This window comes from Maniola jurtina, chromosome 10 (genome assembly GCF_905333055.1).
Source record: "Maniola jurtina chromosome 10, ilManJurt1.1, whole genome shotgun sequence".
NCBI lineage: Eukaryota > Metazoa > Arthropoda > Insecta > Lepidoptera > Nymphalidae > Maniola > Maniola jurtina.
The window spans coordinates 14822144-14839596 of NC_060038.1; the positions used below are offsets into that span (position 1 = coordinate 14822144).

At 39.8% G+C, this 17453-nt stretch overlaps 2 protein-coding genes across 3 annotated transcripts; one reads left to right on the forward strand and one right to left on the reverse strand.

Moving 5' to 3' along the window:
• Nucleotides 1-142: 142 nt before the first annotated feature.
• On the forward strand, nt 143-3783 carry LOC123868767 (eukaryotic translation initiation factor 4E type 2). Of its 2 annotated transcripts, XM_045911374.1 has the most exons (5): nt 143-621; nt 1130-1294; nt 1708-1830; nt 1994-2210; nt 2241-3783. In XM_045911374.1, the coding sequence occupies exons 1-5, from the start codon at nt 391-393 to the stop codon at nt 2324-2326; spliced, it is 822 nt and encodes a 273-aa protein (XP_045767330.1). In that variant the 5' UTR covers nt 143-390; the 3' UTR covers nt 2327-3783. The 2 variants fall into 2 exon arrangements, with proteins under 2 accessions (XP_045767330.1, XP_045767329.1); XM_045911373.1 differs by having other exon boundaries at nt 1994-3783.
• A 7556-nt stretch (nt 3784-11339) lies between these two features.
• On the reverse strand, nt 11340-16682 carry LOC123868737 (activin receptor type-2A-like). Its single transcript, XM_045911322.1, has 5 exons — nt 16272-16682; nt 14635-15551; nt 14053-14420; nt 13602-13752; nt 11340-12993 (listed from the first exon to the last, which is right to left on the reverse strand). The coding sequence occupies exons 1-5, from the start codon at nt 16312-16314 to the stop codon at nt 12841-12843; spliced, it is 1632 nt and encodes a 543-aa protein (XP_045767278.1). The 5' UTR covers nt 16315-16682; the 3' UTR covers nt 11340-12840.
• Nucleotides 16683-17453: the final 771 nt, after the last annotated feature.

Below are 17453 nucleotides of genomic sequence, written 5' to 3' on the forward strand. Positions count from 1 at the left end.
AGCCAGACGAGAGAGGTTATAAATAATAAATATATAGGATTCTACATTCATTCGCAGCTAGACCAAAAAGGTAAATAGCTTTCGTTCAGAAATAAATCAAAATTGTAAAACTTCTTATCTGTGAACACAACCCATGCTGACAATGACATTTGACAGTTTGTGGAATTTTGATGACGGAAAGAAAAAGGTTATATACAGAAAAAGAGGGAATAGGCTGATTATGTTTAATTTACTGCAAAAATAAATAAATAATAAATAAAGTGTTCATAAATTTGTTACTTTATATATTAAGAAAATATTAATATCACTAGTTGTGGAATCTGTGAAAGGAAAAAATAGCAACGTGTCCTAGGTTAGGCCGTTGGGGAATCATGTTATTATTGGCGTAACATGAGTGAAAGAAAAATGTGCAAGTTCTATAATTTGAATGTACCTGACCGCCGCCCCGGGGAGACCCCAAACCAGAACAATGATAACAACGATGACGATCGCAACTCAGATCATCCACTGGAGCCCTACGTGCCTCCACACCACCACAAACTGGAGTACAGCTACTGGATGTGGTTCTCGCGTAGGCCGCCCGCCCGAGAGCTCTCCGCCTCCACCACTGGTTATGGACAGGTCTGCTTTGATACTTGTTATTCAAACTTCTACCATATGGGGGCGCTACTCTCAATACCTCGTATTATGGTTCTATGATCACAAGACTTCAAAAACAACCATACTTGACACTGAATTGCATGACATGATAGTGTAACAGGTCCCTAAGAGACATTGTCATCAACCACATTATCCAATCCAATAGACTTGTAATAACAGCACAGTTTGTGTCAAAATAATATTTGAGAATATAGTATAAGTGGCTCCTCTAAAATTTTGCATTAGTTTCATTACTTTGAACCACTTCCATGTGTGGATTTAGGCAGCACAAGACTGTGGTATGTGGAAGTCCCTAAAAGAGACTTGTGTCCAGCCAAGGATGACTATCAGTTAATGATGATTATGATGACTTCAGTGCACTGCTTTGGCGAATGAAATATTGCCAATAGATAGCTTACTTTCAGATGTGTGTTTTGATACACACTTAAGCAATAATTGCTGGTGAACTACTTAGTGGTGTTGTTTGCAGGCGCTTCGCATGGTGGGTCGCATAGCGTCGGTGGAGCAGTGGTGGGGGCTGTACCTGCACCTCACGCGGCCGGCCGAGCTGCCGCCGCTGTCCGACCTGCACCTCTTCAAGCTGGGCATCAAGCCCATGTGGGAGGACCCTGCCAACGTCAACGGCGGCAAGTGGGTATGTGGGGAAGCTCTAAACACTTGATTTATGCCTCTAGCCTCTTTTCTTTTTCTTTCATACATGTTAGCCCTTTATGCAATCTCATCTGGTCATGCTCATAAGTCGGCTCATTAAGTGATGATGCATTCTAAGATGGAAGCAAACTTATTTGGAATAGACATGGCAATTCTATTAAATCCACACTTCTTATCGGTTTTGACTATTTTACCAGAATGCTGTACTGGTAAGCTGTACTGGTAAGCAACTGCTTACCAGTACAGCTTTGCTGGTAAGGTGGTAACCAGCTAGGCTGTAGCTTCCTACCATTCTAGACTAGATACAATTTAGAAATGATAAAGTCCCAAATTGCCCCTTTGTCTATGGAAAAATTGTGGAGATGTGTGAACTCATATCTACATGTTACGTGCTAGGTGGTAAGGCTGCGCAAGGCGCAGACAGGGCGAGCCTGGGAGGACCTGTGCATGGCAATGATCGGCGAGCAGTTCATGGTGGGCGAGGAGATGTGTGGCATTGTGTTGTCCATTCGCTTTCAGGTATGCACCGAAAAACACATTATTGAGAAGTATAATAATTATTATAAAGGTGTCCCCTTGGATATTTTTCTACCTATCTAAACTGATGCATTCCATATGGCCAGCGATAGGCCCCCACTGAAGTGTTCTTCCTGGTTACAATTAAAATGAAGTATCCTTCCAGGAGGACCACCTCGCAGTGTGGCACCGCACGGCGGCGGACGCGGACGCGAAAGCGCGCGTCCGCGACACGCTGCGACGCGTTCTACTACTCCCCGCCTCTGTGCCCCTCGAGTACAAAGCCCACGGCGACTGCCTGCGCGCGTCCGCCAACCACAACCCCCACAACCACAACCACCAGCCGCACGCCTCCCACAACCCTTTCCTCCACAACGCGACCGGCGCGACCAACGCGCACTCCAGCGCGACTAACGCGCACTCCAGCGCGACCAACGCGCACTCCAGCGCGACCAACGCGTACAACAGCGCGCCGCGCGCCGCTGACGAGCGCTCCTAGCGCCCGCAGCGTCCCCCACACATGCGCTAACGTGTCCAAACTTGCACCTTGATTTTATACACCCACTATCTAAACTAACTTTACCTAGGTATTTGAAATTTTGAAGTATTGCCACTCGAACTCAAAGCATTTATTCAAAATGGGTACCATCACATACACTTTTTAACTGTCGAAATTGTTGGATTTGTTTAATAATGATGTAATGTTGATGAAATATTTAAAAGTACCTTACTAGTACAGAAGGTCCAGGCTGCCAAGATGTTGCAAGACTCTTGTAATGAGGCAATAATGTGGAATTTAGCTCCAGTTTAGTTTAAAATTAACAATTCTTCTCTTTCTATAGCGTGAACTCTCTTTCTCTCTTATGAGATAAGACTTACGCGGGAGCCGTCGAAAAGGAGCACAGCTGTATGTATTATTCTCGAGTCACGTGACCAATTGAGCCTGATAAAACTTTAGACGATTTTAGACTTGAAAGTAACTTAGATCCTTTTACGAAAGGAAGTAACGTTCTTTCGACGAAAATGGTTGCCCAAAACAAACAGCTGTTTCGAGGTCACCAGCTTTTATCTAATGGTACCAAGCATAATAGCAAGTGTGCATAGTAAAAATAGTCCTAAGAGTATAGAGTTGTTTTGAGATTTATAAAAAGAAAACCTGTTGCACACAGCATTTAAAAATGATTTTACTTTAACCATGCGTAAAAATTTCGTCGGTCAAGGAGCAAACTGAACCAAAAAGATTGTAGGTTTAAGACCCAAGTTGTTGTACTACTGTTGAGTCGGCTCCAAATAGCTACAAGCTTTACGCCAAATTGTCGATCGAAAAGGAATTTTTATATGAATTCATCAAAATTCTTAATATGTGACTAGTCAGTCTGAAAATGAATTGGAATAGTATGAAATGTACGGTCGACATCAAAGTCCATATAGAGCTTAAAGGCAGGTAAACGGCAAGTACTCGCCTTTACCGTTACACGACTAACTAAACTACCGTGATATGGTTAAACTACCGTGAGTGATATCCATTATAAATATAGTTATATTTATTATTGATATTATAGTCTATTTATACCTAAAGCTTGACAAAAAAAACTAAGCTACTCATCTTGCTGATAAAAAATGAAATTCTTTTAATTCTATCGACTAGCTTTAAAAATAACAAACTTAAATAATATTTAGTAAAAAGTTCAAAAGCTGAAAGAACGTCTCCTACTAAGTCTACTAACCAATTAATGTATCTAACCATTGCCTTGGGTTGTACTGGCTATTCTCTTATATACCTATGTATATTATATCTTGTAAATGTTGCCATATCTGTTTAAATAGTTGGCCACATCTATAAAATCAAGGTGTAAAATTTTATTGTCAAAGAATGTTTATTAGGAAACGACACAAATCAACGTCAGCCGTGTCGAGCCCTCCTCCCTTGTAATAAAGTCCAAATCAGTTTATTAATATGTGTCATTTTTTGTTCCTTTTTTAACCCCCGACCCAAAAAGAGGGGTGTTATAAGTTTGAGGTGTGTATCTGTGTATCTGTCTGTGGCATTGTAGCTCCTAAGCTAATGATCCGATTTTAATTTAGTTTTTTTTTTGTTTGAAAGGTGACTTGATCGAGTGTTCTTAGCTATAATCCAAGAAAATCGGTTCAACTGTTTGAAAGTTATCAGCTCTTTTCTAGTTACTGTAACCTGCACTTGTCGGGGCTGTTATAAATTTTTAATTTACACTTTTAATAGGCAGCGCAAAGACACGGAGTGGAACAGAGGAGTAATAAAAACTTAAACTCAACTTATGTCTGTTGACATATGGTTGAAATTGGTATACAGAAAACAAAACAGAGCACATTGCGTAAGTGTGCGTGCCTGTCGGACCAATCAGCAGCGAGCAAGCGCTCGCAAACGCACATATTCACTTTAATACCGACACGACTTAAACACAAGCATGAGCCACGCGCACTCTACAAATGCAAGAACTATAGGAAATTACGAGAGTGATACTGATTCTAGGCGCAACTAAGAGTATTCGTATCTCGTTCTTGCCAAGGTAACAAGAAAAGGGCAGACGAACCTAATTTAATTTGGAACTGTCAAACCTCGTGACTTAAGACTTTAGCTGCCAGTCGCGAGCCTATTGTTTTTTGTAGTGTGTAAAAAAATTTAGAGACTAAAATGTTGGGTCCTTTTTTAGCAATATCAAAGAGAAAAAGATGCAGATACTCTAAATATTTTAGTTGTAGAGAAAAAATACGAGAATCGACACCAACGTCTGTTTGTCACCGTTTCACGTGCTCGACGGCTGAACCGATTTTGACGATATTTCACACAGACAGCTTGCATCCTGGAGATCCAAGGATTGATTATCCTGGGCAAAAATATTTTTTATCCTGGATAATCAATAGTTCCTACGAAATTTTCCACGCGGACGAATTTGAGAACATCTTACAAGCGTAAGTATAATTAGGTATGTATAGGTAACGCAATGATCACTATGATTAAATTAATCGCAAGCCTGGACAGATTATGATAAGCTTGTAATAAAGCTTGTGATCTTAGAATAAAACCCCAGCTTGTGATAAAAACTGCACAGATATGTCTAGAAAATATATTTTAGTACATCAAATTTCAACAGACATTTATATTCGTTATTTAAAAAATAAATGATAAACATCGCTGACGTCACGACATTCTTACTCGCCTACGACTGAAGAATCTCAGAACCAACGTCTAAAATTACCTAATTCACTAGACAGTAGACATCTAGTAGACTCCGCTACACCGACCTTAACACAATTACACTAAAGCTGTGGACACATTGGAAGCTGGCCCCTACGTTTAAATATGACATTCAAATCGTAACTGTGCCTTTATATTTTTCTGGAAGGGGCGAATTGGCCGCGATTCGTTTCCGCTTATGTTGCGTCTTCAACAATCAAGCGAGCAATCATGCCGCTACCTTTCCCTCTCAGACAAAGAATCAAGGCGGACATGTCAACAAAACAAAATCATACTTACGCCTGAAATGTTGTTTCTTTATTTGCGCTCGCTACGACTGTTACGGCATCACGCAGCAATGCGCCTAAATGTCTTTCAGCACTAAAGTAACAGAACTAAATAGAAACTCATGATATTCGCAATAAATTAATAATAACTGGATCACAGAGGCTTGTTGGCTAAAAAAAGCTAAACGATGACAAAAACAAAAAATGTGTTTGTCTTTATCATTCTTCAGAGCTTTTTCATACACTTAGCTTGTTCTAACAAGGTATTATTATTTTGATGTCGAGTCCATCTTGATTCTTTGCCTGAGCCTAAACTCCACGAGTGAAGTGGGCGCAACCAAGGAGTCTAGTAGGGATCTTAAATCGCGCGAGCGCCGTGCGTTATACGCGCGAGTCGAGTCTTAGATAATTGAGTTGAGATTAAAACACAAAAATAAAACTTATTGAAAGAAAACTGAATTATTAAATGTGAAGTACTGTTATATTTTTCATAATTAAATCTCAGCGTTAGAGCAGGCAGTTTTACTCCTTCACAATCCATATTATAAACAAGTGACAGCAGAAGCTCAGCAGTTTAAAATCCGACGCAGTTCCATACATTAAAATTCAGTGGTACGCGCACGTGCACGTCTACGCTTACGCCGCCGGTATGTTTCAGCTTTTATCAAGCAATCACTTGCGTTCGCGCGGTAGGAATCGCCTTGCGTCTCCTTCGATCCCCCAGAGACTTTAAAACCGCAGTTGATATCATTTTTAGGATTCCGTACCTGAAAGATACCAACGGGACCCTCTTACTAAGACTCCGCTGTTGATCCGTATGTCTGTCTGTCAGTAGGCTGCATCTCATGTATACGTAGAGACTTGGAAGTTTTCACAGGTGTATTTTTTATTGTATATTATTTATTTATAACAACAAATACTAAAAATTTCACATTGCCACCATGAAAATTTAAAAAATTAAAAAGTGTTATTACGATTGTACGATGTTAGAGGTACGGAACTTTTCCTTTGCGAGTTCGACTCGCACTTGGCCGGTATTTTTAACATGTTTGGCGAATACTATGTACTAGTTTCTGTCGCACACGTAATTTCGATTTCAATGTCATACGAAATCAGGACCATCGATAAACACAGGTAACATAACAGAATAAACTATCAGATAACAGAACTAGGGAAGATATTATACAGAACTATAGATTTTATCAGTAAATTACATAATAAATACGCAACCTTTTTACATCTGTTTTTAAAGCATTTGATTTTAAATATTCTTTCATACTTACTTTACCTACACATTTACAAAATATGATCTTTAATAGTTTACAACCACTGTTCATAGAAAGTGCAATACGCTGACAACTCCTTTTAGTAAAATTAGAAGTTACAATATTAAACAGCTAAATATAATTTGAAATAAATTATTTTACCTAAATCAACAATAAATTGCCTAGATATTCATAAAAGCTAATATATTTTAGGCCACAATAATATTGTTTGAAAATAGTTCTCGTCATGTAACTTGAAATTGTTTAAATAGACCATCTAATCGCAAGAGCGAAGCAAGCGCATAATATTTGTGCATGTAAGATACTAAGGATGTGTTTTCACTGAAGCCAAACGGATCGGAGATGTGCTTTTGACCAATGAAATTATTGAGAGATGACATGACAAAATTGTCACCTTGCGTCGTCGTCTAAAGACGGAAACAAACTATGTGACGCGTTCGTAAGCCGCGACTGATAGGTAGGTATGCATAGTCGTTTGGGACGCGCCTTGCGATATATTGTTTGGACGTCCGAGCGCTCAAGATTACGCATTACTTTTAATTTGCACAGTTCAGTGCAACATACATAGTACTATGTATTATCCAGATGCCTATAAGTTGCGGCTATCAGCCGCGTCCGATAATTTTGTTTTCGCCTTAACAATAACTTGTTTGGTCTATTGAACTCGTCTCCGCTCCGCTTTAGTGGAATGGAAACGCACCCTAATTCTTCATTCTTCCTCCACTGTTAAAGCAAGTGATATTTAATTGATTAAACTAGGCTATCACCGCTCTTAAAATAAATAGAAATAGTGAGCTCGAAATAAACTTTGTGATGTCAAAGACATTACGATTCACACAGTTCAAATCTGTATGACCTAGGCCTAGGGAATAAAAGTTAAGCCAGACCGTTGCAATTTTCGCCCCATTTTCTAACCTTTGTGACGAGAACTGTATTCAAATATACATAAATCGCTACATGTGTCCACAACCTAAAACTGCCATCCAGAGAAAAATCCTAAAGCTATCTTACAGCTACAAGTATTTACATTTGGCAACCTTAGTCTAGTGTGGTGATATGCTCCGAGGAAATCAAACCGTATTCCCTATTGATATTTGTATCAATATAGTACATATACAATCACAATCATTAATGATACAATCTTGTTCGATATATTTTGTTTCTTTGATAAGTGACCATGGGCTTTGACAGAGGCTGCTTTTAGCGTTAGTGAATACAAAGAAATTATTATTATTAGTTCACTACTTACCCATATTATAAAAAATGCGAAAGCGTATTTGTTTGTTAGTATATTGGTTTGTCCTTCAATCACGCCGCAATGGAGCAACGGGTCGGCGTGGTTTTTTTCATGGATATAGTTAAAAGAAATTACTTCAACTAAGGTTGAAATCTACAGAGCACACTTTGACTTTGCTTAGACTTAAGTTTCAGTTTTCAGATTTATGCCAGCGGTACAGAGCTGTCTCGTTTTAAGTGTTTTAAGCCTAAGCAAAGTCAAAGTGCGCTCTATACATCTCAGGCTAAGGCTACTTTTATCCCAGACAATACAGAGTTCCCACCTTCAAAACCCTAAATTCACGCGGACGAAGTCGCGGGCATCAGCTAGTGTCTAATGTTATGTTAAAAAATCTTAATTAGGTATAATTATGTTGAAATCCTAATCCACAATATTATTTACACAAAATTGGGTTTATAGCGTACCTGATAAAAAGTGTGACAAAAGTTAAAATTATGTTACAGTTAGTTTGACTGGGGTTTGAAATGCTCAGTATAAAAATAAAATTTTAAAGTCACAAAATTAAACTAATGACTCGAAAATGAACACGATGCTCTTAGGCTGCTCTTTCTAATTTAGTTGCTATTTCCTTTCTTTACGGCCTGCGCAGACGAAGGACTGCGTTGTCGGAGGACAAAAATGGATAAGTAAGAACTACATCGCATAAGAGTGATTACGCACTCATCCGATCCGAGTACATGAAAATATCTCGCCGTCATCCGTGACAATATCTCGGATGTGCCTCGGATTCAAATCGGACGTATGACGTACATATTAGGTCAAAGATGTCCCACTGGATAGCTTGAATATGGATCAGAAATTGAATTAGTGCGTAGGTACCTAAGCAAAGAGTTTTTTATATCCGTATTTTCACGGACGCGGATCGGATGAGTGCGTAATCGCTTTAACACACACGATAAACTAATGGTACGGCGAAATACCGTAGTAAAAGATGGGGGACTTTTGTCCTTCGCGGACGATAGTCCCTCGTCTGCGAAGGCCCTCAGGCTGAGATCTATAGAGCGTACTTTGACTTTAATCAGACTTAAGACACTGTTAAAACGAGACAACGTCATAACGCTCACATCGATCTGTCTCGTTCTAACTCTGACTTAAGTCAGCAAAGTCAATTATAGATCTATAGCATAAGCTCATAGATCTCAGCCCTAGAGTAGCAGATTCTACAACTTACTACTTTTTTCGTATCAGCTTGAAACATACAGCTTTACAAAAACTATTGCATTTTGTTGAGTATTTGTAGCAAATACATACGATTGAATGGACGCAAATTTTTAACGAATTAAACTTATTTGAAGTAATACTAGATAAGAATTCTGCACGATTGCATCTTTCCAAAGGATATCTCAAAATATCAAGATGCGTCTTGTACCATTTATTAAATGTTTAAGGCTGCATTCACATTGCTGTATTTTAATTTGTTGTGAATTGTAATGCAATTTCGCGGGATAATTTACTTCTGCAAGCGCCAGAGACGCCACTATACACGGGTAATTGATTTTTGTAGTTAAAATAATATGTGAATGACTGCGGTCGCCTTCTGTCACGTCACGACACGTCACACTAATGTGTTTGCGCCTTAATTTCTGATCGTTTTAAGATGAATGTTTTTAAGCACTTTAATTAATTCAGCTTATTAACTGTTTTGTAACCTTTACTATAAAAGTAGTACTTACAACATTTATTGGAACTTTTAATAAATTAGATCTATTTAGTACTACAAAAATTGCTTAATGTTACCAAATTACGAGTAATTTTTAAAATTTAAGCAAAAAAAATAGAAAAATAATGCCAAGGGGCCGTAGAAACACATTGACAAGATATGTTATAAATAGTGTAACTACCAGTCTCTAACTTCGGATGGACGTATCTTAAGACCCCAAAAACTATCTAAAAAGCCAATACATTCGCTTAAATTATATTATGCTAAGTAATAGTTAATGTACTTAAAACAATATTATACATAACATTTGTAAGTATAAATAAAAAAAAAAAAATATGGCCACTAAAATGACGTATATAAAATAGTTTGGAAAGTTATTTCCTTTGAAATAACTTTAAAATAAGACTAAATTACTTAACTAAGACTTAGAACAAATTTTTTATTTCATTGTATCATTCATCATTGTTAAAATAAAATGTATGTTCAATCAATTACGCATGCAATAGTTATTTATTCTTATAAAAAAAAATTAATAAAAATATAAGTAAATGCAAAAATGCATAGTGAAAATAAATGATTTTTACAATGCAAAATATAATATTTACATCAATCTATGGAATATCAATATAAAATGGCATCAAATATCAATTTTTGAGTATAGAGGACCCAGTCTAATTGTCGGACACTTTTTCTTACGATCAATGTCGGAAAATCTTTGACAATTTGCATAACAGTAAAAGCAAATAGGCCGAGTCCATTGCTACTTTGGACGCATTTTATTGCCCATGCTACTACAATCATACTACCAGTAGTAATATGGGTAATTTGATTACCTTTGCTACTAATGCAGTAGTAAGTAGTAACACGGGAAATAAAAAATGGTACTGATTATCACTGTACGACCATGGTTGGTTTGTTGGGTTAGTGGTACCATGGTAAAAAAGACCACACTATTATAAAAGGTTATAGTAGAAAAATAGTATGGTATTATTTGACAAACCTCTTCTACTAAACCGCTAGGCTGGGAGCTCTATGTCACATAATAAGATGCTAAGATCTAGTGTTACTGGCACATCAAATTATGGAAGTATCGGTCAAAGACCAAATCGAATCTAAGGAATTTAATTCAAGTGTACTCTCAATCTATAAACAATCATAAAATCATTCATAAAGAGGTGTCAACAATGTCAAAAATTATCACTTTTCGTAGTTTTGATTTCAAAATCCAAGAATCAGGGCTTTGGAAAGTGGTGAAGCCAAGCTCCTTACAACACCTCAATCTCAAAATGAAACTCCACGAGTGAGGGAAACAGAGTACAGCTTCGCGTCTGTCACAGCTGTATATTGAACTCATTTAATTGAAATGTGTTGTGCTGCAGATTTATTTCATAATAAACCTGTAACTTAATATAATCTATCTTAGGACACGAACATTAGCCTATGTTATTCCCTTAACGTGATTATGTCATATGATCTGATATGACAATTCTTTACTAGTACTCCCTAGGAAATATTCTGCAAGCATTGGCTTGGCCCAGAACTCTTATGAAAATCTTTAGAAGAGGGCCAACTCCACTTTATAGACTTTCTTGTTTGTGGTAGGTAGGTACTATTCTCAAATATATTTGAAAAAATAAAATGAATTTGGCTATCTATAGCCAAATTCAAGAGGATTTCAAGGTTAGAGATATCAAAATAATCTAAGAAAATGACAAGAAAAACCTTAAATATAATAATTCAATGTATAGTTCGTACAAAATGAGTTCTCACGCGCCATTTTATGGGTCAACTGTCATGTCAAAGGATAAGTCCTTATTTTAAAGATGAATCGTACTTTTGACAAGTAACACAAAGTTAAAATAGCGCGTGAGTAGCATTTTATACGCACTATACCTAATATTTTTACAATTTAGGTCTCACTTTAATTTGAAAGAAATCTAGTACAAAGAAAGGCCTTACACCCAGAAGGCGCAGCGTTGGCAGACCCCCATTAGATGGGCAGGCAACTTCCAACAAGTAGTACGGGGCCGCTGGATGTTGGCGACGTGTCCCTACAAGAGACTATGTCCAGCAGTGGACGTCGACGACGACTTCGATCCAATAATCCAACTCTGACTCTAATCCAACTTGACTGAGCTGTGTTTGGGAAGCTTCGAGATGTCTGCTAACGTCCAAAATTCCTCAGTGTTTGAAGACGAAATTCTTCAAACAGTGTGTGTTGCCACTTATCAGTCATGACACATGGACCTCATAAGAAAACTCAAAGTCACACAACGGGTGATGGAGAGACCTATGCTTGGAGCTTCTCCAAGTGATCAATTGGAAATGAGGAGAACTGTAATCAACATAGCTCAATGGGTTGCAAAGCGGCTCGCCAATGCTTGCAAATTACACACTTACTCCTAGTTTCCACCAAGATTTATCACAATGGAGAAAAAGATTCACTTTCACGACGACCGAAAGATCTACACATTACAACATACACTACCATCATCGATTATTATTATTGTTTACTCGGAAAGTACAAATTATACTGTCGAAGTATCTACAGAACAGTGCGCGCAATTTGTGGGTGTTGCAGAAACTTGTACTTAAATTATTTATTCATATTCACTTTTCTATGAAATGCCATCAGTGTTATGATGGTGTGTACACTACAGGCTGTGCAGGTATAGAATATTTTCTGCTCTGAAATAAGCTGTAATCCCCATCTGTGAAATACTTTATACAGCGTTTCAAAATCTCAGTTTTCTCTCAGACAAGTGACTGTATGTACATAGTTGCCCTAACACTACATCCACATGATGCGTATCCGGTGCGTTACGGCGCTGCACGGCTGTGCATTTGAGTACTGTGTGCCACACGGGCGCTGCGTTGCGCTCCGGCAAGTATGGCGTTGCGACGCACCACCCCTCCCCTCCCCGCCTCATCTCTGGCCCCAAATCCGTTGCGCGTGCGGTGTGGCCCGCCGGTGCGGTGTTCTATGCCGTGGTACAGCGATATCTATGTAGGATGACGTAGCGGCAACGCTCAGGCCCCGCACCACCAACGCAACGCATCGTGTGGCTTCAAGATACAACGGTTGGACCAGGTCGGCCCGCTGGGAGGAAAATCTTGCTATTGCTACGTCGAGCCCACAACAAACTGCTCCCGTATACAGAAGTGGTTAAGTTGTCTCACGTCGGTGCGGGCGCGGCGCGTCACAGCAGGATGAGCGGCACGTCTTCGCCGGGCGCGAGCGACGCCGCGAGTGGCGACGCGAGGCGCGGTCAGCAGGCGCGTGGCAGCTCGTGGATGAGCAGCGGCGCGGTGTCGGGCACGGCGTGGCCCGCCACGCGCTCCAGCACGCAGGACGCGGACAGGCGCGCCTCCGCGTCGTGGTCCCAGCACTCCTCCATGGTGTCGCATACCACTGACAGGCCCTGCGCCACAAACACTTGTTACAGTAGCCGGCAGGAAATGTTGTAAATCACCTTTAGAAAGAGATTTCGGCTCCGTAGAGCGTTGTCTCTGTCACTCATGCCATGTGAAGTTTTGTAGGCAGAGCCTCAACAACAGGGACAAAGTTCTACGAAACCTCAATATCTTAATGGTTGAGCAGACTATATTCCAAAAAGTCGGCGGTTCAAACTCCACCTGTTGCACTATTGTCGTACCTACTCCTAGCATAAGCTTTACGTCCCACCTCTATACGTATAACATACTAACCATGCTATGCTAATATTATAAATGCAAAAGTGTCTCCCTGTCTGCTTGCTTTTTATAGCTCATCCACTAAACGGATTTTGACAGGATTCGGTACAGAGTTAGCTTACATCCCATCTTTTTTATTCAGGAAAATAAAGACTTCCTACAGGATTTTCAAAAACCTAAATCCACATGTACGAAGTTGCAGACATCTGTTTGGCACAGAATAAGCTTGCATCAGTATCCTGGCAAAAACAGCTTGTAAGAAGATAGTTTTAAGTCATGCAAAAGATTAAATCCCTTTTAAATTTTAAATATGTTCTATTTATAATGAGTGACTCACGGGATGGTCGCGCCACTGCGGCGGGATGTGCGGGCGCAGCTTGCGCTGCACCACGGCTTCCTGCATCTCCTCCAGGCCGGGGTGCGAGCCCACTTCCTCTTCCAGCGGCAGGCGGTACTGCGCCGTCGGCTCCATGCCGCCCTCCTCACAGCTGGGGGCACAAAACAATCATTTTTGACATTCACATTAAAGTAAACAGCTCCAGATTGGATATACTTACAACCAAGGGACTGACTGCTCTACAAGTTTTGAGTGTAGAGAAACATATCTGCGCAGACTTCATAGACTAATTCACGGTCGTGATTCCGAGTGAAGATCGTGTTTAACTACAATCTGCTTCACTACAATAACTTGAATAAGCTAAACATGTGATCAGTATGAGCTAAACAAGTTTAATATTAGTTTAAGCTGTGGCTAAGTTTTTGGTAAGATAGTGAATTGTAGCGTTTACCGTGAACAAATCTCCCACAGCACTAGCGCGCAGGCGTACATATCAATCCTCAGGAAGGCGTCCTTGGTGAAGTTGATGGCGCCGTCCAGCACCTCCGGCGCCATGTAGCGCCGCGTGCCGACCTGGCCGTGCGCGTCGCCACAGCCGCGCGTCGCCTCGAACACCAGCGCCAGGCCGAAGTCCGCCACGCACGCTGTCAAGTCCGCTTTCAACAACACATTCTTGGACTTGAAGTCCCGATGCGCGATGGCCGGCTTGCCTCCCCCCTCCTCGTGCAAGTGTGCCAAGCCGCGGGCCACGCTGGCGGCCACGCGCCACGCTTCCGACCAACTCAGTGTGTGGCCTTTCAGGTAGTCACATAACGAGCCCTACAAAATGAAGTTTCATAGGTCAGCGACAGACATTCATAAATAATTATGATTCAATATTTAACTATTAAGCTAAAAATATTCTGAAGCACAGATTTCTCCAGCATTTTCAAATAAATGCATTGTCACAATTTAAATTTTAACATATGGAGCAGATATGTGTCGAACATTGATAACATAGTACAAATATTTAATAACTGTCCATAACACATACCTTCTCATGATAAGCAGTAATGAGCCAGTACTCCGCCTGCAGATTGTCTCCCTTCTTATCCACACCAATATAGTGGAGGATATCTGGATGGTCCATACGTGGCAGTCTGTAAATTTCCTGCTCAGCCAACCACGACTGCTTGTCTTGTAACGGAAACACTTTGACGGCCACATCTTTTTGGCCAAGCTTCGCTCTCCACACTGCACCAAACCTTCCTCTTGCCCGGACTTCACATAACGTAATTTGGGCAAGTAAACCTGCCGATTCATTTTCCATTCCCGCTCCAGCGGATGGAGGTCTCGATAACGATGCTTCTGCACTTCCCAGCTCGGCAAAGGAGCTTCCTTTACGTTTCCGATACAGTAAGTAACATCCAACTAGAACCGCAAACAAGAGAAATAAAGGTGTTAACGTATAGGCGATAACTGCTTTGGTATCATCTTCCGGAGTTGGCAGAGGTGACGCTGGAACACGTTCTGGAGGATACTCTGTTTGAGCAGTCGCCCCAGCTGAGAGACCAGGGAATGTCGCATTTTCGTTGCACATGTCCCCCTCACAGCAGCAGTGGAGGAGGGGCAGTTTGATACTGTGAAGCCTGCAACTGGAAGCTCTGTCGTTGCACGCTACAGTATCGAGGAAACATCCCTTTACTTTTACTGTTGCTGTATTCGTTATGTTATCAAACTGCCATAGGGTAAAGCAATGGTTGCTTTTATCAGTTTCGATCGGTTGGCATTCTTCCTTGACCACAGTAGTGGGGGGACATGTGGCGTTGTCGGCGTGGTCGCATGGCGGTGGTAGAGTGGTGTTGTAGAATTCACAGTATTTAGTCTCAATACCACCCTCTTTTGGACGTGGTGGGAGGTTTTCGTCTGATGGAGGGGCTGCAAGTGAGCTCATTGTTGTTCCATGTATACCTAGAAACAATGATTTTAATGAATAACATTTTTGTTTAGATATTGAAATCTTGGAAATAATAAGTCTAAGCAATCAAAGCAAAGGCTAGATCTTAAGAATTTTTCATTTTACTATAAGAAGTAGCAAGTTCAAAAGTTTTGGTGGAACAAAGAAACTCACATACATATATACACAATATGTGAACCCCGAAAACATCACATTCCTATTTTAGGGTAGTTGTGAAAAAACAGTAACTATATTTAGACATGTATATAAGTATAAATATTAACATAATTTATTCATGATAGAGAATGGCTTTTGTGTTATAAAAAAGTGTATCAATGTATGGAAATTAAGGTGAACCAATCAAATGGAACTAATACCTATGTTTTAGGAAGTTTTTCATTACAATGAAATGTTATAAAGACTTAAGGATATTGTATTAGGCACTTAATTCTGTTTCTGTAATTTTATTGCTCTGAGGTCTTAAAACTCTTGCCCAATTTAGATATTAGAGAACACCTTCTATTCAAATACGAATTTAGAAGCAAAGTTTATTTTTGTTATTTATAAAATGCTGACCTAGCTATCTTGTATACATAATTATAGCTATATTAACTTTGCTGGTTTATTTACAGAATTAAGTCGAGAACCCAGTCCCAGACTAGGCAATTGAATAATCGTTCGAGACGTTCAAGTCGTCGTCGAGACGTCGGTCTATAAATTAGCCTAGCACTTACCTATCACAAGCAAAGATATATGCAGCAGTATCTTGGGCGCCATGGTTTGAGGGCGCAGGCGGGATTAGGCGCCGCCGCGCGACCGTTCACTACAGCCCAATGTTATTTTTATACACGGCCCCGACATCAAAGGTCTATTTAGGAATTCTTAACATATAAGTACATGTCACTTCGTCAGCCAAACAACGCACTTGATATTATCACCATTTAACACAACACCACCATCGTAAACTCCGTAAAATATCCTACGCCAGCAATGTAGACAAATCAAAACAATTAGATTAATCGCTGTGATTTTCTAAATTAATAGGACAAACAAGTTTTCAAGTGAAAAGCTTGGATTTTTAGTTTTTTTGACATTTGTAGAATGTGCACCACAGACACATAATCCAAATAAAATCAGACCGCTCAAATCTGAGTGAGGCTGATTTCAAAATCGATGATCAATGATCATGATTCTATTGTTGCCACTGCCAAGCACTGCCAAGTTTACCAAGTTTAACCTACCATAACCAAACATCGGTTGCTCATCTGCGGTCTGCGTCTCTAAATTTCTAATCTGTAGCACAGTTTATCCATAGAGTAGGATGTGTCTATTGGTATCGTCTTAGACTATAGAAAAATCTTAAGATTCTTGTCATATGCCTGCAAAGACCTTACACTACTAACTAGACTGTGCACCATGGCGAAAAAGCCGGTCCGCATGAGAGGGCTCCCGTTGGTAGTGTGTCCCTTTCTAATTAGGTGACCATGATAAAACAGAACACAGGACATATTGTTTTGTATACTCCGACTTTTAACTAGATGCAGTAAAATGACATTTCGTCTTTTACTAAACTCCAATAAATCTCCTATTTTACACCTAAATAACTGAAAATATTATGTACGCATGTACTCGCTACACTGAGTCTATCTGTTTCTCACACAATATTAGGTTAGGTGAAATAGCAAGCAGGTTACACCGTTACCCACGTGCGCCGGCAACTTCGGTCGAGCTTATTGCGTACTCATAAGGGTCAGAAGTACTTGTTTCTTCTCTGTACAATAGGCATCATCTGACATACCGTTAATTTGACAACAACCTTACTAACTTTTCACTCCGTATTGAGTCCGTACAAAAAAGCTACATAATATTATTATTAAATGATTGATATGTCAAATGAACGTCATGCATATTCTAGA

What these genes read in the sequence shown, in the direction of transcription:
- LOC123868767 (XM_045911373.1), top strand. Translation starts at nt 391, where the DNA reads ATGAGTGAAAGAAAAATGTGCAAGTTCTATAATTTGAATGTACCTGAC. An exon ending in CCACCACTGGTTATGGACAG is followed by an intron (nt 622 to 1,129) that starts GTCTGCTTTGAT and finishes TGTTGTTTGCAG; the next exon opens with GCGCTTCGCATGGTGGGTCG. An exon ending in ACGTCAACGGCGGCAAGTGG is followed by an intron (nt 1,295 to 1,707) that starts GTATGTGGGGAA and finishes GTTACGTGCTAG; the next exon opens with GTGGTAAGGCTGCGCAAGGC.
- LOC123868737 (XM_045911322.1), bottom strand. Translation starts at nt 16,314, where the DNA reads ATGGCGCCCAAGATACTGCTGCATATATCTTTGCTTGTGATAG. An exon ending in CTGTGGGAGATTTGTTCACG is followed by an intron (nt 13,753 to 14,052) that starts GTAAACGCTACA and finishes TTGTGCCCCCAG; the next exon opens with CTGTGAGGAGGGCGGCATGG. An exon ending in CGCAGTGGCGCGACCATCCC is followed by an intron (nt 12,994 to 13,601) that starts GTGAGTCACTCA and finishes TTTGTGGCGCAG; the next exon opens with GGCCTGTCAGTGGTATGCGA.